This window comes from Agelaius tricolor, unplaced genomic scaffold (genome assembly GCF_023055355.1).
Source record: "Agelaius tricolor isolate 1412-34295 unplaced genomic scaffold, bAgeTri1.0.p SCAF_34, whole genome shotgun sequence".
NCBI classification, from domain to species: domain Eukaryota; kingdom Metazoa; phylum Chordata; class Aves; order Passeriformes; family Icteridae; genus Agelaius; species Agelaius tricolor.
Genome location: NW_027269294.1, coordinates 3,986,430 through 4,011,801, shown reverse-complemented (window position 1 = coordinate 4,011,801; position 25,372 = coordinate 3,986,430). Strand labels below are relative to the sequence as shown.

General features: G+C 38.6%; 1 protein-coding gene across 3 annotated transcripts in view; it reads left to right on the top strand.

Annotated features, from left to right (window-relative positions):
• Window positions 1-24,661, top strand: part of PRDM5 (PR/SET domain 5) — a 58,904-nt gene extending 34,243 nt beyond the window's left edge. For 2 of the 3 annotated variants that reach the window (XM_071452311.1, XM_071452310.1), the window contains 3 exons: window positions 10,098-10,183; window positions 19,366-19,470; window positions 24,102-24,661. In XM_071452311.1, coding sequence (XP_071308412.1) covers window positions 10,098-10,183; window positions 19,366-19,470; window positions 24,102-24,266 — 356 coding nt within the window. In that variant the 3' untranslated portion in view covers window positions 24,267-24,661. The remainder of the gene's footprint in view (window positions 1-10,097; window positions 10,184-19,365; window positions 19,471-24,101) is intronic. The other variant, XM_071452312.1, reaches the window with a different exon arrangement.
• Window positions 24,662-25,372: the final 711 nt, after the last annotated feature.

Below are 25,372 nucleotides of genomic sequence, written 5' to 3'. Positions count from 1 at the left end.
CATAGTTGGATTCTTGTTGCAAATCTCGAGAGAAGGTTTTGTTTGGTGCTGTACCTGAAGGCTTCAGCCATGTTGTTCTTGGTCATAACGCAAGCACACTGACCACGAGAGGAAATTGTTGTCCAGTGCTCAGTGAGCCTGAGGGAACATGGCTTTCTGAGGAATACTTTGCATCACTCCCAAAGACCGTAAGGGGAGCTGCTGAAGGAAATCCAGGTCATCTGCAAGCAGGGCAAAAAAAAGTTGAGCACTCTTAAGTTCCCTACACTGTGAAAGTTCTTGATAACTTTTCAGGGAATTTCTGAGCAGTAAGAAATCTTCAGTTCATCGAATAGAGGAGCCATGAACTTAATTTATTCAGAGATGAGTGTTTGGTTTCTAAATGTTGCAGTGATTGGTATTGGTGTCTGTTAAATTCTTTGCATTTGAATTGATAATTTGAAAACCATGCCATCCTTTTTCTCTTGGGTCAGACTTGAAAGTATCACTTTTCATTCTAAGCAGCCACTGTCTGTTTTCAGGAGATGGTTCATCCTTCTGAATAAGCCTTGAGCTTTTGGTGCAACTAAGCAGTCCACCATAAATGTAAACATTGCTGAGACCTTTTGTCTTAGTGGTTACAGGTGATGAGGTTTGAGGCCTGTGTCCAGACATTTTTATTATCCCATTATCTTTCTGTGCTCAGCTAGACTTTGTTTAATTGTCTACTTTGTGTGAGAGGTTTTGTTCTGTGTTTACAAAACAAATTCAGGTAGAGGTTATTTTAAGGAGCGTTGTACATCACTTTTTCTCCTCCTTATGTCTATGAAGTTACTCTTTACAAAAGCTGAGGTTCTAGGGTACCTCTCTGGTTCTGCTTTGGAATGGTATTTTTTTATATGCTTAATAATCCATATACAGAAAGAGAAGCTCAGTGGGGTTTTGTCTTTTATTTAATATGCATCATGTGCTCTTAAATGTTGTTCCACACAGACATGCACGCTTCCTGGATAAGCAATTTTCTTCCCTCTTCTGTGTTAGAGTAAGACTCTGTAAATGAGGCCAAACAGCACTTGGCCTTTTGCAGCAACTGAGCTGGTTTGGGGTGAGTGAACATGTCTGCATGTGCATGTACAGAGGGAAGGGGGTGATCTTTGCCTCTGAACCTGGAGTGTTGCTCTGTAATTCATCATCTGAGTTTCAGCCTTGGCATGACACAGACAGCGCTCTGCAGGTCAGCTGAAACACTAGAGCACATTCTCCCTCTCCTGTATCCTGTTGGTTTATGACTTCTTAGGGTCACAGGGAGCTGGGGTTAATTCAGCAAAAGAATCCTTTGACTGTGATATAAATTCCTTGGCTTGTTCATAAATTGTAAAAGAAATCCTATGGTCTGCTCCGTGGGCTGGAAACCCGAGGGCTGAGAGGTTAATTGCTTCCCTGAAGTTTTAAGCAACTTCCAGTGTTAGCAGTTTCTGGCTGCAGTTTGTGCAGCTTCTCAGTTGCCTTATGCATATCTGTTTAAAGGTGTTAATTGCTGTGGGGTGTGTGTGTGGATTTGTGTGTGCCCGTGTGATTTGGGTATAAAAACACACACATTTTATCTGTCTGCTGTTTATACTGTTGCCTTCCTAATTAGTTGTGTCCTAATCCCTTCCATCCTTGGGGTGTAGCACATCACGCTGTGCAGCAGTGAAAGTTGTTCTGAAGTGGTTTATATTTGCAGGTAAATTTCTTTTAGAGCTAGGAGAATTAAGAGACTTAACTGTAATTCTGTCCTTTCTTTCCCTACTGATACTTAAAGACTGATGAGGAACAACTAATGGCCATAAATGTCTTCCAGAAAATGATGTGTAAATATAGGTTAAAATATAACCTTATTTTGGTTTTACCATCGCAGTTAGTCCAACTCCTGATAATAAGCCAGTAAGATAACTTAATCTGTCCTAAATGTTCTCTGAAAAGATGAGTTTTTCAATTCTATTTCATTTGAAAGCCATGACTTAGTGTGTCTTTCTTACATGTTACATGCTCTGCTAGGTGCAAAAAGCAGGTTGGTTTTTTAAGCATGACTTGAGAAGGTTCTTTGAAAATTGACTTCCATGTGCATGAGTAAAAGATAATACTGAGAGATTACATTAAAACAGCAAAAAGCATTTGGACCACAGACTTCTTTATCCTTTGTGCTAACACAATATTTTTCAATTTATGTAAGAGATTGTTTTATAAGCTTTCAAAGATATATAACTTGAGATGCTGATTGCCTTCTTGAAATGTCTCCTGCACTGAGAGCCTGATGTTATGCACCTGATTTTGCCCTTGTTGTCCCATTTCTACAACTTAACTAAGCTTTTGAGTGTATTTACAATCCTACCTAGTCCCAACTACATAAATGTCTAAGTTCAAATGTTGCACTTCTAAGACAAAATTCCTGGGCAAGTAAAATATTAGTAGTGGAGTCGTAATAATAAAGATCTTTGGTTTTTAACAGTAGTTCAGTCATCTCTGAACACAGAAGACTTCAAAGTAGTTGCAGGAAGTAATGAATTCAAGTACAGGATGAATTTTATTTATTATGGTGTAACATATATCACCAAAGGTTTAGTAGCTAAACAAGCAACTGTTTGTTCATGTACATAATAATGTACAGCCAGGATCCTCATTCCTGCAGATCTTCTGCTAAATTACCTTACAAGTAATTTATATTTTCTAACATGGGAAAAAAGATGAAAGGCAAGCTTGAAGGAACTTCCTCTCATATGCCAATGAAGTATGTGAAAGAATGTATCTGTATCTAGTCAGTGGACAGCTTGCAAATGTCTACAGATAGGTTCTTTCTGTTAATAACTTATAAATGATCCCTCTTTTATCTACCCAGTTTAAAAAGGAGCTTGCAGAAGGCCTCAGAGGTAAGGTTCTGCATTTCTAAACCTTTCAGTTTATACATCATTGTCTTCTTCATCTCCAGACAACAGCTAAATCTTTAAAAATACCTGTAAAGTTTCATGCAGCTGTCAGCTTCTTGTTGTCTGTACCCATGAAAGAGGAAATGTTCTTTGGAGGGGTAGATGATTTGAATGAAACCTCTTTAGATCAAATGAGTTACTGATGGATTAATACTGTTCTTTAAAAGACTTAGTTGACCATTGGGTTCACTGAAGTAATAGATGTTACATTTTCCGTTCATGGAGAAATCAGATTGTTTCATTCCACTGATAGCTGCAAAGAATGGAACTGGTTTGTTCTTTAAAGTTGTGTCTGGTTTTTATTTCTTACTTAAGGTTACTTAAAAGCTTGATACCAGTGTTGAACTGATGAGAGGCTGTAAGTAAGTAATAATGGTAGTTCATGCTTTACTGCATGATTTCAGATAGTCTTTTTATTTTGTAGGGATTTTTAGTAGTCTTTATGATTCATTTAGCCTATTCATTGGCAAATAGCCAAAATCTCAATTATATCATGATAATTTTGGTGGACCACATAGGGCAAACATTTTACTGGTCTTAACTAGAAATAATCTGAATTCTTTGAGTAAACCCTAAACTTTGCAGAAGACAAACCACCTCAGCTGTGAAAATACTACTTCTATACCTCAAAAATTAAAGCATGAATAAATACTTGGAAAAAGATAACTAATAGGAAAAAATATTTCTTAGACAAATAAGAATATATTTAGAATATCCTTACTTCGATAGAATAGGATTTGAGGTTTTTTCTTATTAAATATGTGACTGTTTTAGTGGATGGGAAATGCACGTTGTTGATTTACATGAAACCAATTCTAGTTCTCCCTGGTGCCTGGAAAATGAGTGTTGGAGTTTGGTTAGAAAGCATTCACAAATAGACAGAGTTATTCATCATCAGTGAGGAAACAAACCAGCTGAAAAAACAGAGGCATTTCATCTCTTGTCTTCAGAGTCTGCCAGATTTGAATGTTGGTTAAAATAAAGTAAGAAATGTCTCTAATTGCCCCATACCTGAGGAGTGTTTCTCAGAGCAAAGGACTGTTCTCAGAGCAGTCAGACCTATCCCTTTCCTTATGTGGCCCATGATGAGTATAAAATTACCTGTGCTTTTGGTGTTTCTGGGTCTTGTCTCAGCTGAGGTCCTCAAGATTTTATCTTTCAGATCACAAAGTTACTTAGCTCTTGGCATGAGAGAGCTGTTCCTGTGTGGGGACTTCTGTACCTTCTCAAGTGCTAAATTTTGAGTGTTTAGTGGCTAAAAAAGAGGCCAGCCAGGATTTTGCACGGGCCAAATCACTTTTTATTGTCTAGGCCGGATCAAGACTAGTCCAGATGTCATAAGGAAATCAGCTCACTGTTGCAGTTGGCCAGGCTTCTTGATTACTCTTCCGTTCTTTTCCCTCCCTGGAATCCCTAGTCAAAATGACAGAAATGCCTGAGAGATGCAGGGTATTAAATGCTTTTGAAGATGCTACTCAGGATGTAGAAAATTGCCACCTCTACACGAGAGGAACTTGATTATTTCAAAGAGGTTTTCTCACTGGACTGCAACACCAAAGTGGGGAAATGTACTGAACATTTTCTTGACTTGTGAATTTTTAATCTTTCCTCCTTTCCTTTCCTCCATTTCCTCCATGAATGGTTTCCTGACATTTTCTCATTGAAGTTCTGATGGAATCACTGGGTTCACTGAATTCCTGTTTAATTTAATTTTGATTCCTAATGAAGTCCCCTTCCACGTGGGAGAAACTCAGATCTGTGTATTTTAGGTTTATTTCTGTTTGTGTGTGCATATTTGCATAGTGCATTAACTGAATCATGTTCAGTTAAGGACACAAAGTTGTTAATTGAATGGGAACACTGTTTAAGGGCAAGAGCAGCTGAGGATGAATGTGTGAAGCTGTCAGGTGCCCTCTCTGAGCAGTGTTCTGAAGCAGATGTCACAGATTATAATTTTGTTACATCCGTTAACCTTTTGCCCATCCTTACTTGCTGTTGAATGCTGTCATCGCCCCAGATTATCTCTGACTAAAAAAGCCCCCCTGAAATTCCCATTCTGGGCTGCCCTGTGGATCATCTGGTAAGGAGTGTTAAATGTGTGATCCAGATGGCCTCCAAATTCCTCCCCAGGTGAACTCTGCTCATTCCACTGCAGTTGGGCAATGGCAGAGGCTCCCTTCTAACCCTCTCCCCTACCCCAGGCTTGAGTTAGGACTTTAAAGAGGATTATAATTTGCTATAACTGTTCTGAAAGCTGATATTTTGAAATAATGCACACATATATATATTTATACAGAAAAACAAAACAATTTTTATTTAAGAAACAATCTTCTAGTCCCAAAAAATTAGTAGTTCACCATCTATATCTAGAATATAGGAAATGGTCTGTGGAACAGTCTGAGGGACCACATTGCTGTAATTATATTTATTCATTTTTATAAAGAAAACTGAACAGAGGAGTTCCTTGAGGCTGCATATGCTGCACGTGATCTGATGTTCAGTGCAGTTTTTTGTAGCTCTTCTGATGTTCTTGAGTGCTGACCAAAATCATTGATGCTGAATACCCCAACTGAGCAGAGATGTATTAAAAAGTGTATAAAAAACCCCACCTTGATAATTTCACTGCGTAATTCAAATTCTTCATTCTTTAACTGAGCAATGGAGTTCCAGTAAAGACAGCAAGCCAGGGAATCCTGCTTGAAGGCTAACATGAATACCTGAGAATTGTATTTGTGTATATTTGGGTGTCTAAGCAAGCTGCAGGGGAACAGGGACAGTAAACAGGATTGCAAATTTCACAGATGAAATAAAATCAATGCCTGGGTATGGTTTGAAAGAGCAGTGAGACTGTTTCTTTGGTTTGCTGGGCTCTTCAGATTAGGGCTATTTCTCAGTTGGATGTTTCCTTTTTCATTTTTTTCATTGGATGGGAATGCATTTCTCACCTGTCAAGTACATATTTGCTTAATCTTATTTGAGGTCATTGTTCTGAAGTAATCAGTAACATTGGTAGTTCTAATCAGGTTTCCACCTAAGTTGAGAACCAGCTTTATTTTTGTGGCTCAGCTGACTCCAGGCAATGCAAAATAACAGGATGAAGATAGCAATGCATATGACCAGTTTGATTAACTGTCTCAAAGTCCTTATTAAATGTCTAGTTCTAGCCACTGAAATCTTGAAGTCTTCAAAAACTAATGTATACATAGATTTGCTTCTTAATTGTTTTGTGTCTGAGTTTGGGAGATCTGTGTGCTAAACTCAGTGTAAATGCTGCCTTAGAGCACCTCAGATTGCAGATGTCTCATGGGAAGCTGTCCTGAGTCCAACCAGAATGGCAGAATCTGGTATTTAACTTCTTAAGCTACATTAAGGTCCACTAGGTATTGTGATCTCAAGCTAGAGATGGAGAGGAGAAAAAAATATGTCCATTCTGTCATGACGTGGTTTCAGATCAAAATCCCATATGTTTTTCAATCATGGAATTGTTTTTCATAATCCTTGTATTAAGGTTAAATTTATTTTTATTATGTTAAAAGCTCTGATTTTTTTGTTCATACAAAATCTGGAAGTAGAACGTCTAGACTTTGAATTATGCTAAATCCACTGCAATTTATCCCAGGATTATTTATTTGGGGTTATTTGTACAGAAGTGCCATTAATGTGTTGCGCAGTTTGTTCTGGAACAGCAGGGACATGACAGTCAGCTGTAACTCAGGGGTGGACTTAACATTTGTTACATTTGACTTGCTTCACTGTTCTGTTATTTTAATAAAAGCAATAGCTTTGTTTAGGAAACAGATTTTAAAAGCACCCAAACATAAAAATACTTCTGTGTTTTATGCATATAACTATATATAAAAATGTGTTTATAGAAAAATGCAGAGTGCAAATGGCATAGTTGTTAATTGGCATTGACTTCACCTAAAGTGCACCCCCTCTTAATCTGGTGTTACCACAAATCTCATAAATGTTCTTCTAGCAGCAAATCCAAGAAGAAATTGTAGTTTATCTAGGGGAGATCTTTCTTTCACTTCAATTCTTAGTAACTCCTTGTTAACAAGAGAAATAGAGGTTCACGGCTTGCCAGGTATTTCATTTGCTGTTCTTAGTAACTCTTTGGTAGAGATCCATTCATTTTCTGATCAGAGGAGTTTTGCATCTGGAAATCGCCACAATTTTAGTGCACATCCTGAAGTTTAAAACTGCAATGTTTATAATGGGGTTTTGGTAGTCCTTGTCTGGCTGTAGATGGATGTGAGAGCCCTGATGGACAATGTCATTTTCCCAGCAGCTTGTATCACATGGCCCTTGCTCTCCAGTTTGTCTCAGTGACAATTCTAAACTTTGTGCAAGCACAAACCCCTCTCCTTTGTGGACACTGGCAGTAGTTTCCTGTGAAATGCTGCACTTGAGCAAGCCTTCACATGTGGGAGGAATATTTCTAGCATTCATTTTCTCAAATCTGTCTTTTCTTTTGTTGCCATCTTATTCCATCTGCTTAAACAGGATAAGAGGAAGTTAAACTGTTCCTGTTGATCTTACAGGACTTAGAGTGGGACAGTGTGTGTAAGACTTCTCTTGGGGAACACCTGCATCCCAGTAATCTCCTTGAATGTGGAATCATTCTGATGAGAAACTGACTGGTAGCATGAATAAGTTTGCCTAGGCTGGCTCAGAAGCAAGGAAGGAAGTTATTTTTTACCAGAGATAGAGAAGGTAATATGTAGAGTTGTAATAATCTTGCCAGATCTGCTGTCCACAAGATCAGATATTTAATGTAAGTTAGTTACCTGGGCTCCTGAGACAGTAAATAGCAAAAAAGATGCATTGTCAGAGGGCAGTTTATTCACTTGTCAGACAGACAACAGAGGCCCTTTGCAGAGAGCAGTTAGTAAGAAATTTATACTAAGAAACTTGGTTGTTGCTAGCACAGGTGTATTTTAATGGTCCATTGTTAATTTTGTAAAATCCTACAAAATTGAGGTAGCAGATAAGTTACAAGTTTAAAAGATGTTTATGCTCAGGGTAGATGCTTGTGTCAGCACCAGGGAACTTGAATAAATTCTAAGCATGCAAGCTCCAAAGGTGAAAGAAAATAACAAAAAGTAAGAGCAACAGTAAAATTACTTAGGAACATTTGTTAAGTAGTTTTACTGGAAATTTTTGACACAAGTGCATAATTTAGAAAAACAAGATGGTTCCTAGTTTGAATGTCAAGTCAGAGCTGGCAGTCTGTGTTAGGCAGTAAACTCGATTTTTGGAGCAGTGGAGATTTTTGACAGTGGACAGTTTTTAACAGCAGCTCCAAACCCAATTTATTCAGGTGTGACTTTGTCAGGTGATGTGGAGTCATTGTTGCCCTCTGCTGGCATCTGCTGAAAGCTCCTGAGACTTTGCTCATCAAGCACCATGGTGCCCGTGGTTGGTTTCAGAGGGACACTGTTCATCTGTTTCAGACAAACTCAAGCCCATCCTTTGAAGGCAAAAGTCTTTCTCTTTAAAGAGACATGAGGGTGGGGGAGGAGGGTACAACTCCTACCTGTCATCGCTCATCTGCTTACAAACTGCTGAAAGCTTTAAATTCTCCATTCAAAAGCCCCCAGACATAAAAATGTCAGCTGAATTAATTCAATATTTGAGTACTGACAACTGTTGGAGTATTAGAATTTCGGGGGCATGAATTAAAGGCATCGAGGGTCAGGAGAGAGAGGATCATATATCAAACTGCTCAGTGAAAATACAACTCTAACACAGAGGTTGTCATTGTCCTAAAAAGAACCCCAAAACCCCAATTCACACAGTTGAGCTTTCTGAGAGATAACAGAACTCAAGAGAGAAGAATATTTGTGTTTACAAGTGCCTCACTGGCCAGTCTTGTGCTTCTGACATTCACAGTTCCCTATACAGAAGAAAAAGACAAAAGAACAAAATAAGTTTTCTACAAAATAAGGGGAGGGTGGCCATCCTCTTCTCTAAATAATCATCTCACCTCCAGTGCCCTTGAATCTCTGCACAGTGTGTGAAAATAGAGATTTCATGTCCAGCAGTGCCTCCTTGTCAATATTTTTGGTCTATCAGAGAAATAGTCTGGTTTGGGTTTTTTTAAACTGTGAAATGGAGTTAATCTTGCTTGCCTATTTTAGAAGATTGAGTGTGAGTGTTAATAAGTGCTTGATATTTGGTCTGTGTTAAATCTATGCATGCAGAAATATCTTTGTGAGCAGAGAGCTGTGCATCAACTTCTATAAAACAGGCTTTGCTTAAGTTGTGACAAACCTTTATTTGAAAAGACACCTCCAGCATTATGGTTGTGTAGAACAAAATCCATTTTGTTAACAGAAAATTTTCTATCATTTTTTGTACTGTGTTTTGTAATGGAAACAGCCTGATCTTTGCTTTTAAAGTGTTGTACACAGGAACAGGAGGCAGTACACTCAGATACTGGAGCATTGCCTGAAGAGTTAAAAATTCAAGTACATTTCTTCCAAATGATGGTGCTCAGAAACTCTTTGCTGTTTGTCTCTGAACAGCTCAGTATCCACATTACACTAATGTGAGTTTGGGAAAATGGATGCCAAATGACACCGGTGTAATGGAGCATTAAACAAATACCTTTCAGATATGGGATGCTGCAAGGGAGATGCTAACATTGTTCTGCTTCTACTTCAGTCATAAATTGGGACACAGATATTGCAGAAACTTTTGATTAACCAGCTTCTAACACAGATCCAGCATTATAAAAGAGTGGATTTTATATTCCATTGGGATTCTGACACCCAGAGGTCTCTAATGACGACCAGATGTGAAATAGAAAAAATATTTGGGAGCAGTTAATGCCTAACCATAAAAGTGACCACATGTAAATCACTGTAGAATGTGGTTTGAGCAAGGGCATTAGGTGTTTTCTTTTTGGTTTTACTTCCCCCAAGGCTGTCTGTGTGTATTCATATATTGTAGTGCAAAATCAGTCAGCCAAGAGGAATATTTTGATCCAGCACTCCATCCCACTCAGGCAGGATTATTTTTAATTTTTCTAAAGTTGAAATCTGCTCTTTGAAGAGAAAAGCAGTTCAGTTTGACAAAGAGCTGTGCTGCAAGGCCTTCATCCTCTGAGGGCACGTTTCTGGGTCCTGATGCTTCTCTTGCCCTCAGGTGAGCGTCCTTACCAGTGTCCCTACTGTGACAAAGCTTTCAGCAAGAACGATGGCTTGAAGATGCACATTCGCACCCACACCAGGGTAAGTCCCACACAAGGGGGAGGTTTTATGCTTGCTTGAGGATTGTCTGGGACTCCTGTGCTGAAAAGTCATTAATTGCTGTTTGTGTAGAGATTAGGCTCTGCCAACCAAGGTGTTTTGTGCCTATCAAAATAAGAGGCAAAGATTCAAGTCATTAACTTGCAAATTCTAATTAGAACTCCATTACCTTCTCTTTTTTCTGTGTTTAATTTCTTTTACGTTGAAATAATAGCTGTACTAACCTCTTCCTTTAACCCATGGTTATTTATAGATATAAATTAATGTTGTTTATTGAGTAAACAGCTCTGTAAAGGCTTCACTGTGACTGGAATTTCAATATCCATTCCAGTCATTGTGAGCTTTTCTAGAGGCTGTACTTTATTAACTGATGACAATTTTTATATAGCTTTATTTAACTGGGAGCTGTTAGAGCTCATAGACATCAGTGAAGCCTTGAGTCCAGACCAAGAAAATTCTGCATCTACTGGGAAATAGGAAGGGTGACATTTAACTTAGTAGTCTCCATATGCAAGTGGGCACACAGAATTGCTTTCTAAATAAGTAAAATTAAAAACTGTTTAAATTTCTACTGTTATATGTGAGTCTTGAGCATATTAACTCTGAGCTCCTGATCAAGTTGTTGCTTTTGTACCCCAAACTATACAAGTAATGAGTAGTTTGTGCAATACTCTTGGTAGTTTCTTTGGAACAGGCTAGTTTCATGTTGTTAGCTGTTTCTCCTTTTTTTCCAGCTGTTAAATCACTTTAAGAAGTGCTATAAATTCTTTTCTGTTGTTACTGTCCCCTCTTAACTGTGTTTGCACCAGGAGAAATTTCATGACCCATCTAAGTTCTGCATGACTGAGGGCTAAACAAGCTCTGAAACGGTGCCAAATCCAACTTTTTTTCCTGATTTTTCATACAGTTTGAGCAAAAACAACAAACACTCCCCAGCCTCTGTAGAAGAAAAATAGAGGAAAAATAATATTATTAAGCTTTTAGAGTCTACAGTGATTTACACCAAGTGATGTTTTCTTCTAAGCATTTTGTAGCTGATAGGAAAGGGGGGAGTTAGGAAAATAAATTTTAGGGAGTGGATATTTCTTTTTAATATATGTAGGCACTGTAATTAAACAGGCTTTAGACATAATAAAATGTGTTTTAAAATGTCTCAGGAAATGCTCTACTGTACCATGGAGGCCAAACACCATCCTTAGAGGTACAGAGAACTCGGTGCACACCAAATGTAATCTAAGTGTTTCCATATACTTGAGATGTATTGATCATCTACATCTCAAAGGTCACATTTCAGGTTTTTTATTTTTGTGTGTGAAGGTGCTAAGAAGACTGCTGGTCATCCCCACAGCTATGCTGTAGGATTAAAATGTGCAGGCCAAACATGGTTTTTTAGACCTGATTAGATTTTGGTTCTTTTTGTGGTGATGCTGCTCCTATCCCAAAACTTGACAGTGAGGCTCATTCATATTGGATTGCCATTACATGTTCATTTATCTCCATGGAATTTTTTTTTTTTTACTTTGAAGTAACAACAATCAGTACTGATAACATTTACATTAATAGTAATTTCTAAATTGAAGTCTGTTGCTATAATCTTGCATGTCCCAACTTCCCCTCTTTCTCCCAGTTCACCTTATTTAATATTTAAGTAGAACTGGACAGCTAAAAAATCAAAGGAGGAGGAAAAAAATGGTTTGAAATTATTAATAAAAACAATGTTTATTACTGGCTTCCATGGATTTTTAAGCCAGGAAAAGGAGTTATGCCAGAGTCTGTTCTGCAGAACATCATCCATGGAGGATAATAAGCTATTGTTTTATTGTTCTGTGAGTAAATATTAGTACAAGGTATTTGTAAATAGCTCGTACTAATATTAGTGCAGGTACAAGGGAATAAATATGTATTTCAGCTGATGTGGAAGAACAGAGTGGTGAAGGGAATTGGAAAGAGAAGGAAAGGAAATGTGAGAGCAACAATACTGAGAGGTAAATGGGAAAGACAGCATTTGTGTCTTGGCAAGAAAGTGAAGATTTATTTAATCTTAGTAGTAGATGGATGCTTGTCAGGAATTCAGAGTGCAAGAACCAAACCAACCCCCCTTGAGCAGAGGAAAGAGCTGCTGAGCTGTTCAGGTGTGTCTTTGCTGACGTGAGGGCTCATGATCTGAATCCTGTCTCTGAAGGAGATGTGTTCTAACTGCACAGTGTCAAGACTTCTCCAGGGAAGAGAGAAACCTGTGCAGAAAGAGTTGGAGACCCCTGAGCACAATGCTAATGCACCAGGACTTGTTCTGTGGTCCTAGGCTGTTTAAACAAAGATGAACTAAAGATTAGGAAATAAAAAATGCACTGTGTTTGCCAAAGGTTTGGGTCCTTCTGTCAGTTCTAAAAACTAGAAAAACCAGGAAGTCACCCTTAAAATTTCTCTTTTCAGTCATCACATGTTTTGACTTTTAGAAATGGTGTAAGGTTGTTTGCTCTTTCTTTTTTTACCCTTTCCTACACATGCATTTTATTTGAAATTGATTCTTGCATGCAGAATCTTTGTTGAAAGTAAATAGCGAGATGTATGAATACTGAAAGTACTTTTCTATCAGCTGAGCCTAGCAATGTGGAAATAAACACAATCATAGCACCCTTCTGCAATGATAAATTTTTTATTTATAAATATCTTGAAAAAAAGAATCTGGTCTTTTGTCCAGAAAGTTTGTGAAAAGTAGCTTAAAAGTAATATTGTGGCATTCACCAAAGACAGTAGAGATTAAATCTCAGTGTATTTTACCAGTGGGCTTAAATGCCGGACCTGATGCTGGGGATCAGGGAAGGCTGCTGGAAAAATCATTGAAGAAAGTTGATTAAGGTCTGGCAGCTGCTCAAGTGAGCACAGCCTGGGTGGCCGCAGGTGTCAGCTCCAGCTCTGGAGTAAACAGAGAAGGTAAGGCCAAACCCCTGCTGGCCAGGGCAGGGGAGAAAACACCACCCACCTGATATTAAAATGTCACCTGAGTGCTGATTTGTTTTTATGAAAGTAAATGGGTTTGCTTTGTGGTTTGATGGGTTTGAGGTTTTTTTCCCTTAAGGAGAAATATAACAGCCTAGGAAAACATAAATGAGGAACTTACTGAAGTTGTTGATGAAATGAGTTTACAGACCATATCAGCTTTGAGGGAGTTACATGCACATTTCCAACCCTCACACTGCAGGAAACTTCAGCTCTTTCCTAAGGCTTTATTCAGGGCCTGACTTAACGTGGCAATGTTTGAGTTTAAACATGTGGAAAAATTATTCTATGTTGTAGCAATAGAATTGCTAATGCTTGGAAATATGGCCATTGATAGGTGCCCAGAGTTGTTGTCATATTGAATTGATGTTTTCATTACTTCTGTGAATGGTGATTTTATTACAGTTGGATTCAGTGATAGAAAACAGAAAGAGTTGAAGCTGTTTGAAAATGGCTTTTCATGACTTGATTTGAATATTTCATATTTACATATAACAGATAGATTTAATTTTTATAACTGCTTTAAAAATCTGAGTTCCAGTGGGTGGAAGCTGCCAGCCTGTGCTTAAATGAGGTACATTTCTGAGGTAATTTAAAAATTACAGACATTTCAGTGTATAATTTTTGTTTCATGCATAAGTGCCTACTATTTTAAAACACATTAATATTTAAATAGGTTTAAACCACAGTATGTGTGGGAATTAACCAGCCTTGAAATAATTTTGAGTTTTATTTATGGATTTCATGGGAATAGGGATAAATCATGGTGACTGTGGAAGTGAGGCAGTCTCCTGTAGAGGACTCTTGCAGACAGTGTTTTGTTCCCTGAAGAAGAGGTCCTGAGTTAAACAGCCTTTCCAAGGCACTCATTTGGGGCTTTACACTGCCCCTTCTTTTTTAACCTAAGGAGTATTAAAATAGTAGTAAAAGAGAAATAATGCAGGGGCAGTATTGACATAATTTCACTTCTCCTGTGTTTCTCAGGTAATATTTGAACCTGAAGTTTGAGAAACTGTTGTGTTTTAGAAGCACCATAGAATGCTACTGTCAAAAAAAGATTCCTTTGTGTACTAAATACAGAATTTTGGGCACATGACAGTGAGTAATGAAATAATATGTGTTGACTTAATTTGGAGGGGTTTTCCCATCTTGGATTTTATCTATATTTCCCTGTTGGTGAGATAGGGGTGAGTTCCCATCCATCTGCCCAAGGATGATGACTTGGCCAGGGCTGTGGTTTCCTTGCTTCTGCAATCTGTGCTTGCACATAGAGTGTGGAAGGTTTGAATCTCACTGCACCTGTATTTTTACACTTTTTAATGTAATGTTGACTGATGATCATGCCTTCCTCATAGAGTGAAAATGTACCTTTTCTATATTGATATTGTTATTTTCCGGGTGCAGGTGAACATCTATAGAATTTTTATTAAGGCTGATTAAATAAACCCTCCTTCACTAAATTTTAGGGTCAGAAATTACCTCAGCAATTCAAAAAACTGCAAAGAAATGTGAACTTTTCAGTTTATGGGCAGCAAATAGGCAGGACTGTCATGGAAATTTGGAAGTTCATGATATGGTAAAGCACAATGAATTGCACATACTGGATCTTTTTAAGAAATGCAGTTTTTTTTCTGCCAGGCATTTCAGAGAAGATTCATGCTTTTGTTTTAATTATAAATTTTATTGCAAAAAAGATTATTTTTTAAATACACCTAAAACTGAATTAATTGAGACCTGTTCTAAAAAAAAAAATTAGTAATTTCAAATAAAAGTCACATTTTGTTTAAATCTGCCAGAATTATTTCACAGTTGTTTTAACAGGAAAATTTTTTGGCCTGCTCTAATTGTTGGAAATATTTTTTTAAAGGATTTTGCTTTTCAACATGTTCTTGTAAAGTGATTTTTAATTGAGGCTTAATATTATAAGTTTCAAATCCCTGCTATTTCTGTAGAGCTGTAAATTCTCATCACCCTTTGTCTTCCAGTGTCAATGTTATGTCAGTAATTTAAGTAGGCCTCTGTCTCTGGGTCAGCCATTTGCTGTAACCTGCAGAAACTTTCTAGTTCTAAGAGAGCATCTCTTTAGTCCTTGAATTTTTTTCACACTTAGATACAAAACTGGAGTCCATTAACTTGGGCTATCTGTGATTTTAAGTGTAAGCAGATCTCCTGCATTTTCAGGTTGGCAAAGCTGAAGGATTTACTGATTTCTCTCTGAGAGTAATGAGCTCCTGGTAGCTGCAGACATGACTGGTGTATTTTAATGTTATCTGGCTGGTCATGTTTGCTCATTCTAGGCCACGTTTTTCCATTTGCCTGATGTTTTTTCAAAACAGTTTTTTATTAATCCTCTGTTCAGGCGATAATGCAAGCATATAAATGATATTTAGTAACAGTAATACTGATATTTTCAAGATACTCACATAAAATGCCTTTTGAAAGCAGATACTGTTACTATATCAGTACCTCATGATTTTAAGATTTTTCTGTGAGCAAAGGAAGACTTTGTTTTAGAATAATGGAAAGAAAAGGATTTTTTTGTGGGTGTGTCCTGTAGCATCACCATTTTTCCTGTCAGTTTTCACATTCATGTCACAAGTGTAAATATTTACATGTAATACAAGACCTGATAAGCTTTTCCTTTTTTCTCTGAACTTCTCTCAAGCTTCAGTTTTCAGCATGTTGAAAATACAGACCCATCAAGTTGGTAGTTGTGTTCTTAACTCTTAGTTTAATCTTGAGATATGTTTATTTGGTAATAATAATATTTAGATTGTTTGTCTTGCTGTAACTGTTGAGCTGATGAAATAGTTCTAAATTCAGATTTAGAAAGCAAGTTGGAGAGACTCCTACCAAAGTCATTCATGTTTCACCTGTGTAACCATTATTACCAGGTTTACAGAGCACGAGTGCTACCTTAGTGCATAATGTCCTTAGATTTCTTAAGAGACATACAGGCAACTGCAGCAGCAGCTAGCAGTTCAGATATTCTGCATTTGGGTAATTCCATCTGCTGTGCTTGCAGACACTCTGTGCACACCTTGTGTCAAGCTGTTGAAGGTGCACCAAATGTCCTTGAGATTTGTCATGTTCTGAGTGAGGTCTTTCTAGTGCAAAGCACAACTTGCTTAGCATTCAAGATGTGATTTGTGATTGAGCCATCCACAGACACAGGAGTGTGTACTGCAGGCCCTGTTTTATTTGATGTGGTTTTGAAAATGTTTAATTTCTCTCAGTTTTAATGGTGAAACCCACCAGAGATGGGAGCTTTTAGGGGTCAGCATGTGTCAGACTTCCAGCAAAGCAGCTTCCAGAGGACCATTGGGCTCTGCTTGGCCTTTCCTTGTTCAGAGGCAGGAAGATTGTAAATCCTGATCTACATATTTCTGTTCATACCTGGCATGCTTAAAACTGAGCTATTAAATCACTGCAGTATCAGCCATGTCCTGTCTCTCTCGCTCTCCCTGCTCCCTTCCTCGTTTAGGTGGTCAATAAAAGAAACCACGTGTAACCCTTCAGCTTGGCTGCCACCACAGCCATGGCCTGGCAGATGCTTCTTCAACAGAGGGCAGATTTATAGTACCAGCACTTGCTAACTCTTCTGAAGTCAGATTTGGATCATCTTCCCAATGAGCTCCTGTTTTGTTGATAGTTAGCAGGCTTTTCCCTTTTCTTCATGTTTTAAATTTGTCCAGCTTTTTTCTTATCTCAGTGTTGGCCCCTTGTGTCCTTTGGTGGTGGCATTAGCTTTTTCAGACCTGTTGCCATGATTTTTTTTTTGTCTGCTCATGTTTAAAGCAGTGATGATTATGCCAAGCAAATATCACTTTTTCCATGTTACAAGTGTTGCTTTCTCCAGCCATTGTGCAATGGAAATTTGACATGAGGGGGAGAAGGAGCAGAGAGAAAAGGAAAAGCACAGAATGTTTTGTTTTGAAGAAATTGATCTGTGAGGATGATGTTTTCTTCAAAATCAAGAACAAAAAAAAGTCTTTTTCTCTGGAGATAAACTGAGGTCCAAGTTTTACTCTGGACAGCACTACTGGTTTTCCTGAAACAGACACAGATGTGAATGGAGGGCAGCTTCACTCAGGAGAGAGGAGGCTGGTGTGAATCAGTCATGTCTGCTGAAGTCAGTGGAATATACGGATGGAAGGGATCTAAAATTAGATCAAAGACAGCTTTGGATGTATTTCATGCACTATAGATGTGAATTTCAATACAAATGTCAAGGGGGTGTTAGATACACCATTTTAGCCACAGAGAATAATACAAATATAAAATATAGAATAGCCAAACATAACCTGGGGGAAGATAATAGAGCCCAGGTTTGTGACTCCAGCTTCCCAGAGTTGAAAATGGCTCTTTGTCCAAATTGGAATTCTGAAATGCATTTAGCACTGGAATGACTGACCTGGTCATTATCAAGTCAATTCTTCAGATAGCTGAAGACCAAGATAATAAAAAGGGAGCCAGTCCACCTGGGGCAGCTTGCAGTAGTGAATGCTTTTGTAGGTGTTTAAGATGTGCACATCGTATACTTCACTTTGCACTTTCTGGGGAACAGCCTCCACACAGAAAGGCTGCGTTTGGAGAACTCACAGAAATGTGGTTTGTGTTAACCACAATGCAAAACCAATTAAGGGGTTGTTGCAGAAACCTGCTTTTCACATGGCTTATTTGTGCATTTCCCTTAAAAACCCAGACCCTGCTCTATGAAGTCTTTAGTCAAGTCAGCCAAGCTCCCTGTGACATGAACTTTTTGGTCTAGATGATTTTTTTTTTCTTTTCACAGATCAATTCAGATCTTTTTTAGGTAATTTGTTATGTTTTGCTGTCTACTGAAGAATCATGGCAACAACGCTGCCTTTTCTAGGAAACTTGGTGGGAGGAGACTGCGAAATGAAAGAACCCCATCTTTGTCCCACTGAGGTCTCTGGACCTGCCCTAAAGAGAGAGACTGGGACGTGGCCAACAGTAATTGATTGTGCACTGTGTTAGGTGTATGGCAAATGGAGACCTGATGGTTCCCAGGGACTGAGAGTAGGAATTCAATAACCAGACAGCTTATTCTCTTGGTTGCTTTAATGCCTGAGTTGTTCCATCTCATTCATCCTTGGATCCCACATCATCTCCCCAAAGAACTTGATTACTGCCTATTATTTGTTAATTCATAGATGTAGCTGCTTTTTTTTGGCCTATTGATTTATAGTCATTGCTTTCAATTTAATTTAGTAAAAAGCATTTACTTTTATTAAAATAGCTTTCTTCAGAACTTAAGCAGCACAGAATTAGAGACCACAGAAAGAGGCAGGACAAGAGTGAAGGAAGTCTAGTTGGTGCAAAAATAAGGGTGCCTCTAGAACATGGAAATTTTCATGAGGCCATGTGCACTGCCATCATGTTAATTCTTGCATTTACTTGATTTATTGTTGGTTTCTATACAGTTTTTCTCTAACTTTAGTGGAATCAAGGAGGAATTGCACCTCTAAAAATTTCTATATGAAAGAAGAACAGCAAAGAAAAAATCTTGACATAAGTGGGTTTCCTTATTTATCTCTCATTATTTGTTGAAGGTCAGTGAGATTGCAACTGTTCTAACATCATGTTTTACAGTAGCTGCTAACCAATAGTTCTAATAAAAATACAGATGGTTTGGTTGCCATCTGCACTTCTTTTGAGATTCTGCAATGAGTATGTGATTAACCTTCTGTCACCACTTTTCAAAGTAAGTTTTTCTGCTACCACAAGCTTTCCTTGTACATCCTCTTCCCCTGCTTGGAAACCTCCAGACAAACTCAACGTTTCTTTAGATAATCTTACTTGTCTGTGTGCTTTAAGCATTTTTGGGGGATAAAGGAAAGAGCACTGGAATTGTATGTTTCTGTACCTTTCACGTGACAAAAAGCAGGCTCCCCAAATGGCTGAGTCTGAAAGACTGGAACGGATAATTAATTCATAAGTGGGTGCTGAAGTGGAAACTGTCAGGCCACAGCTTTCCCAGCTTTCACTTAATCATTTGAAAGTCGTTTTCTGTTGTTTTCACTGACTGTAATACCTTGGAGAGAAAATAAAACTTGCACCATCCAGCATGGAATTCCACTCCTTTAATGACCTGGGCTCTGTGTTGACTCACTTTCACTCTCTGTTGTCATTGCGCGCAGGAAAAGCCGTACCAGTGCTCGGAGTGTAACAAGGCTTTCAGTCAGAAGCGAGGCCTGGACGAGCACATGAGGACCCACACCGGGGAGAAGCCCTTCCAGTGTGATGTGAGTTCCTCTCCTCCTTTCCCTTTGTCTTCTCAGCCTCAGGATTTAATTGCAGGGGTATTGTGGCCTTGCACTTAGAGCTTGTGGCATGGTTATGCTTCATGTGGGCTTGGATTGCCCAAGGAATTCAAGGCCATTCAGGGAATTTCATGTACCCTCTTTGCTTGCCAAGAGCCATGCACACCCGTTCATTTTATGGTTTTGGATCCCCTAAGAGTTATTTTCACCATTATAATGCAATTTGGATGTTACTATTTACACAAGTTCATGTTGCTTGGGTTCCTGTATGAATTGTATGACAGGTTAATAGTTGGAGATTAGCTTGTGTAGGAAAAGGGATTTAATTTATTACATGGAATCTCAATGCTTCTGGTGTTGAATGACACAAATATGATTTCAGAATTGCCTGGTTCTGGTGAAATCTGGTCTAATACTTTGAACATCTGCTCACAGCCTCTTGTTGCTCAGTGAGGGAATCTGGGATGCTGTGCACGCTCGCAGGGCTGAAATGCAGCATATCCTGTGACAGTTGAGAGATCACTGTCAGGTACCCTTCATGCAGCCTGCCCCCCTTGTATGCAACATCTCTCAGCTTTTGGGAGGTAGGTGGGAAGGCTGAATGTGCAGAAACTTGTGGGGAATAATGTCTTCCAGAGCTATCAAATGCCAAAATTGTTGCTCAAGGATTTAGAGGCAGGCATCAGAACGGGTGTAGAATTAGTGTAGGTGTTTTGTTTTGTGATACTGAGTCTTCATGAGGCAGTCACAGGGGAGTGCCCGCTCTCAATTATATCCTAGATAGCTCAGTCTGAGCAGCTGTAAATTTGCTCAGAAATTTATATAATTAGATGCAAAATTAGAATAACAGCTTGGCAGGAAACTTTCAAGGGTCTGTTAACTGTTCTGGTTTTTAATGAATGATCTGATGTCATTTCATTGAGAATAAAATATAATAATTTCATGAAAAAGTTCAACTAAGTTATTTTGCTGATGTCTACAAGTTAGGAGATTTGCTGTATTCTTTTGGGATAATCTCAGCCTGGCTTTGGATAGTACCTTGAGGATTTCTCTAACTCCAAATCATTGTCAATAACTTTTTCAGCTTTCAGACTGTTATACTGTTTAGCAGCTCTTGGCCAGCTTGCAGTGTAAATGCAGTTTTTCCCACACTGTGGATCCAAGATTCACTGCTATTGGATTCAGAGTGTGCTTTTGCAGACTGACTTGGTATGGTGGTTATATTTTATTAGTTTTCCTTGCTTTAATTAGCAATAGGAGCTATATGAAAGCATACTTCCCTGTGTCAGCTTTTTCTTCAGTTTTCCTCATGAATCAAGTAGAGCTTCCCAAACCATAGCATTTCTAGAAGCAGCTGTAATCTTTGTCTAGTCCTGGTTCTTCACTTGAGATTTCTTCAGAGTTTCTTCAGCAACCTTCAGTTGCTGGTGGTATTTTTTGTACTTCCAAGTTTCTACCATATTTCACCAAAATCAGTCTTCAGAAGGAGCCTTTTGCTGGCTGCACACTGCCAGAGGCTGTTGATCTTTTGGGATTTGGACATAACAGCAGTTGCCTCCACTGTTCATTCCTGCATGCTCCAGTCACCCAGGTGCCCACCATGGTCTGTTGCTTAATGCACACTTGTAGAGGGTTAAAATTGATGCTTTCAGTCATTTCTCCTTATTTCACCTGGGCTCCTGTTCTGCACATGCTGGGGACACAGTAAATGTCCCCCAGAGCAGCCCATTCCTCCAGAGCTGTCTTGCACATTGCATGATTCCAGATGTTTATGTAGCAGTTACAGGAAAAGCAGTGGTGGACAATTACAGAAAAACGTCCCTATGGGGGACATTTATTGTGGACTACCTGATTTTTCACCTACAATTTTTTATCCTGCTTAAGATTGCTTTAGATGCTCTCATTATTTTTTCAAGTAATGACTTGAGTGGTAATTTATGACAGCAACTTCCACAAGTTCTTATCTCTGGAATACCACATACCAATTCTTATAGTCTATATTTTTGCTTAAAATAGATTTTCTTTTCCAGGGTCAGAAATAAAAATCATGTCTTCTCTTCCTGTCTCACTCTCTCTCAGGCACATGGGACAGTCGTTACAGTGCAGGACTGAGTTACATGTGAAATTAATCTTTGTACTCTGTTTGAGGAAGGTGCTACAGTTTATTTATGTGTCTGCTGCTGTGTCTTATCAGTCAGCAAAAGCATTTTCAGACCTTAATGTCTCAGAGCTCTCACATCCCACGGATCATAGTGGAAATTGAATATTCCCGTTTCAGGATGGCAATTCTAATACATGTCACCTAGAAAAGTGAAAATGACTGAAATATGGAAATAGAAATGCACTTTTTCATATAAAATTAGATGTCTGTCCTCTCCAGACCAGCCTGTTTTTTCTTGGAAGGCCAATTGAACTTCAGTTTCTCAGAGACAATAGATTATTTTTGGGGGGCAGAAAGGTCAAGTACTGCCTGTCCTGGTTTCTTTCCAATACAGTATTTCCTTCTACTCTGCCTCTGGTTGACTTTACACTTTATTTCAGATGTCAGTCTTTCCATCCTCCCTACCTGACGAAAACTTTGATCACTTTGAAGAGACTGATTAGAGCTCAAGTGCACATGAGGAAGAGTGATTGTAAATCTGTAAAATATCACTCATGCTTACAAAATTGATATACAAATCAAACTCTTTAAAAAAAATCCTCAAAACTTTTCTGCATAAGAACAGCGCAGGATGTGCCATACCTTTAATAATCCTGTGCATTCCATGTGTTTTTTTGAAGAAGGAAGGTAGCACAACATGTTAGAGCCTTGGAGGGAACAGAAGGACACATTACATTGGTCACATGAGCAGAATAAATGCAAGAAATGTACTTAGAGGCTGTGTTATAAGCTGTTTATTTTAGAAATGAAGAGGTGTGTATAAGATGCACAGAACACACACACATCTTTGTTGTGTGTATGTCCCTGATTGGCCTCCTGGCTCTCAGGAAACATGGAGTATTTAGAATGTGTGACACTTCCAACACACTGGGATTTGTGGCTGTGATTAGATAAATGTTATGGGTTCCCCTTGTGTGCTCTGTGAAGGGGAAACAAACCTGGCTTTGGCAAAAGCAGTGCTCAGAGTGCACCAGTGGGTGCTGCAATTGAGGTTCACTGTCAGTAACCAAGGGGTGGCTGTTGCTCGGGTCTCCAAGAGGTTTATTCAGAGATTATTCGCTGGGGAAAAGCTGGAGAGCTGCTGTCTGAAGGTCCTCAGCATTATGTCGTGTCATAAAGTCAAAAATGTTCTAGTGCAGCAGCACACACAATGTGGGGAGAAATTAATTTGGGTACAAAACTTGCCTCTGGCCATTGCCATTTTATGGTCATTTAATGGTTTAGCCTTAATTGGCCTAAAATCCATATGCTGGAGGTCAAGATGATCTACTTGGATAGTCAGCTCTTGTTGTGGTTTCAAAAGGAATCAGTCATCATTCAGCATTTGCAGTAGTTGGGTGCCAATATAAATTTAAAGCTTTGTTTTTCTCCAGAGGGATTGTCCTGGGTTCCTTGAGTTTTTTTCTGCATGAAAGAGATATTGTCTGGAATGAACATGGAATTTTAAGAGTGCAAGCCTATGGATGTTCATTCTTGTTTAACTATATGACTCTTGTCTATTTCATTTGTCAAATCAGCAGCTGCTTTCTTTTCTTTATTTCTTCATTTCCCTGTCAAATTTATGCTAGAATATTTCCTTGCACAGTAGGGTGAGTGTGACAGTATAACTGCACAGTTTTGGTTGAGTTGATGTCTTGCCTTAACTTTTAATTCTAACTTGTCTTTGCTGAACTTGTTCTTTTAACCTTTTGTGTTTTTCATTTTAACTTCAGTACAGGGATTTTTATAAAGGAATGGCTTTAGTATGGGCAGAGTCTCTCGTGCCTCTGTCCATCTCTTCCAGTGGCAGAATGAACTGGACTGCTTGGAGTACAGTGGAGGAAGGAGAGCAGCACACCAGATAATCATGCAAAGGAATTGCACCTTCATTTACCAGATGTCTGCCATTTTCTTGGCCAGGCAGAGAAAGGCTGGAACAATGAGGTTTCCTTTACATTAGTAGTTAACCTTTCTTGCTGTTTTCAGAACCTGTTCATTCTCACTCCTCCCTCCTTGCAACTGAGCAATTGGAACTGATTCTTTTGGAAGCTGCAGGTGTCATTCTGGAGGTCAGGAAGGAAATATTTCATTTGAACTGATGTTTGCTCATGATGTTTTGTCACAGTTTTTGCTGCATCCCAGATAGAACAATAGCTTTAAAAAAAACCTGAATGAAGCACCACAATATTACCAGGACACCTCAATGTGTTGGTAGTTTGAAGATGGAGTCTTTTTTAGACAGACAGCATCCTTGTGCCTGTGGTACCACCCCTAATATACAGCATAAAAAGATTCCAGGCAGAATAAAAATCTTTCGGTGCTCTCTGAAGGAATTTTTCTTCCAAAGACCAGCTCATTTATTAAGTACTGCAAGTATGTGTGGCTGTGGCCTCAGTGATGTAACCTTAGGAGTGTTATACATGCTTGAGATTTTAATACTTGCTATGTCTTTGTCTTGTGTTCACTGCCTCAGGTTTGTGACCTGTCCTTCAGCCTGAAGAAGATGCTGATCCGCCACAAGCTGACTCACAACCCCAATCGCCCCATGGCCGAGTGCCAGCTCTGCCACAAGAAGTTTACAAGGAATGACTACCTCAAAGTGCACATGGAAAATGTCCATGGAGAAACTGACAGCTAAATACAGCCTCGGTGAGAAGGCTGGATCCAAAGTGGTGCATTTGTATGTGCACAAATTTCAGACTTCCCACCTGGCCAGTAAGCGCAGTCAGGAGGAACAACTGTATTGCCATCACATGTTATTCTTCCCAATTTTGTTCTAAATATGTTAGTAGGAAAAAAACCCTGAAAGACGTTCTGATGTAAAACAGCTGACGTAAAAAATTTTAAAAAAAATGAAGATACAAGAACTTTGGAAAAATTTTTTCCTCATTTAAACAAAGAAGCTTTAAACAAACTTTTCTTTGTTAATGACATTCTTAGAAACTTAGATATTAGTAGCAGTGCCTAGAAATCCTGGACACTTGCAACTAAACTCTTGACTGCCTGCAACTGTATTTCTGTATCTAACCTACAGCACTCCATTAAAATTATTTAATTTGAAACCACACAGAATTTGTCATTCTAATTGACTGCTTTATTCATATCATAATTCCGCATTTTGTTGTAACACAATTTTGTCTCATTTTATTTGCAGCTTTCTCATTACTGTATGAAACTCATTAACTTGAATTGATTCTTGAGATGCCAGAATGTGTGGGTAGAGAACTGTGGAAATGTGTCAGCATTCAGTATTCCTGCATGAGATGGAGGAGGATTTATTTCATCTGGTTACACGAAATGAGACTGAAGTGAAAATGTTGAGCAATTTAGTTTTAAGTGCTGTGCTCATACTCATCACTGTGGCTGGCAAGGCAAGTGGAAAGACATCTGAACAGGGTGGCTTGAGCAGCTAGAATTGTTGAGTTTACATATGTTTGATTTCCTGGTGAATAGCTGGTTTCCAGTGCTTCTTCCTGCTGAATCAGATGCCCTGCATCTTTTCATATCACTTAAATACTTTTCTTGTTTTTCCTTAGTACTGTTCATGAGCACTGGGAAAAATACTGCTTTAAAACCAAGGAACAATCAAATTCTTCATGTTATCAGAGTGAGTTGTTTGCTGCAGAAGACTTTTCAAAAGAGTTCCCACAGGCCCTCTTGTACAGCCAGATAACCAATAAATTCTTATCTACAAGGACAGTAAAACTGTAACTTCAGAGGATGATTGCATGTGGAATTCCTGAG